At 52.6% G+C, this 1,565-nt stretch overlaps 1 protein-coding gene across 1 annotated transcript; it reads left to right on the top strand.

Annotated features, from left to right (window-relative positions):
• Positions 1–1,115: 1,115 nt before the first annotated feature.
• Positions 1,116–1,541, top strand: LOC103374690 (cholesterol 25-hydroxylase-like protein; the record flags this gene model as incomplete). Its single annotated transcript, XM_008304806.1, has 1 exon — positions 1,116–1,541. A coding segment is annotated over exon 1 (426 nt), but the record flags the coding sequence as incomplete, so codon positions are not given.
• Positions 1,542–1,565: the final 24 nt, after the last annotated feature.

Genomic DNA, 1,565 nt, shown 5'->3' with positions numbered 1-1,565 from the left:
TCTGATGATGGGATTAATTCTTGATCGATAAAGTTTACATCTTCTCAACACTTTACTGAGGTCACATGACACAGACGACATTAAACCACAGAGAACTTTCACAAACTGTGCGTTCAGGATTCAAGTCAACTGGAGCAGCAACAGGATGAAGGCTTTGCTTTCAGGTTTTCAACATTTAGCAGGAATCAGTTCATCCATCAGGAGGTCCAGCATCACGTCCCTCAGTCACTCCTGAGTCTGACCCCCGACATGCACCAATGGGTTCAGACGTGGTGGCGCTCTGTCCACCAGCTGGTTGATGGGTCAGTGGGCCGGACATCCCACTCTGCAGTCACATCCTGGAGTCAGACCTGGTTCCACCTGGTACCTGGGACTCAGGATGTCATCACTGGTCACAGCGATTACTGATGCGTCAAAATGAAAAGAGGAACGTGTCTGAAAACTACAATCATTACAACTTTAAGGGCGACGCTGTGGATCAGAGCAGAGACCAAAGCTCATGGCTGCTATGAGGGAAAACTCTGACAAACATCAGGCAGAGAAAGATTCATCAAACAGGGACACACAGAGGAGAGAGAAGGAGAAAGAAGGAGAGAGAAGGAGAAAGAAGGAGAAAGAAGGAGAGAGAAGGAGAAAGAAGGAGAAAGAAGGAGAGAGAAGGAGAAAGAAGGAGAGAGAAGGAGAAAGAGTGAAAAAATAGACCAAAAAAAAGAGAGAATAAAACTAAAGGAGGCCAAAAATGTCCTGAAAGAGAAAAAGGTGACGACAGAGCGACAAACACGAAGAAAAGAAGGAAGAATGATTAAAAACCAAGAAACGACAACAAAAGATAAAAAAGACCAACAAAAACAGAAAAGGCCCAAAAAGCAGCAAATGCTCTGAAACACTGGATCATGATTTCAATCAGACGGGATCGGTTCGGTTTCCTGCAGGACTTTCCCAGCTCAGCTGCACCTCTTTTAACTCACTTTCCATTTCCAGACCACACAGCAGGAAGAGGCCATATAAGGGCGTGGAGGGCCGGCTGGCTGGGCGGGGCCTGCCTGACGTCAGGCCGGTGGGCGGGGCCTCCTGCTATAAAGCCAGTGAGCAGCCGCTGCCTCTGATCTGACACAATGTCGCTGCAGCCCGTCTGGAACGTCCTGCTGGGACACGCCTCCCTGCTGAGCTCGCCGTTCTTCCCTGTGCTCTTCTCGCTGAGCGTCTACCTGAGCTGCTGCCTGCCCTACCTGCTGCTGGACCTTCTGGCCTCCAGGTGCGCTCTGGTGCGCAGGTACAAGCTGCAGCCGGCCTCCGTGGGCTCGGCCTCGCCGGGCCTCTGCCTGGCTCTGACGCTCTACAACCACCTGCTCTTCATCTTCCCGCTCAGCGTGATGCACTGGTACCTGCGGCCGGTACACCTGCCCGAACAGGCCCCGCCCCTGCCCCGCCTCCTGGCTCAGGTGTTGGTCTGCCTGCTGCTCTTTGACTTCCAGAGCTTCATCTGGCACCTGCTGCACCACCGAGTGCCCTGGCTCTACCGCACCTTCCACAAGGTGAGTACACCTGGAGGAGGAAGAGGAGGG

This window comes from Stegastes partitus, unplaced genomic scaffold (genome assembly GCF_000690725.1).
Source record: "Stegastes partitus isolate 25-593 unplaced genomic scaffold, Stegastes_partitus-1.0.2 Scaffold2328, whole genome shotgun sequence".
Lineage (NCBI taxonomy): Eukaryota > Metazoa > Chordata > Actinopteri > Pomacentridae > Stegastes > Stegastes partitus.
This window is presented reverse-complemented; position numbering and strand designations above follow the sequence as displayed.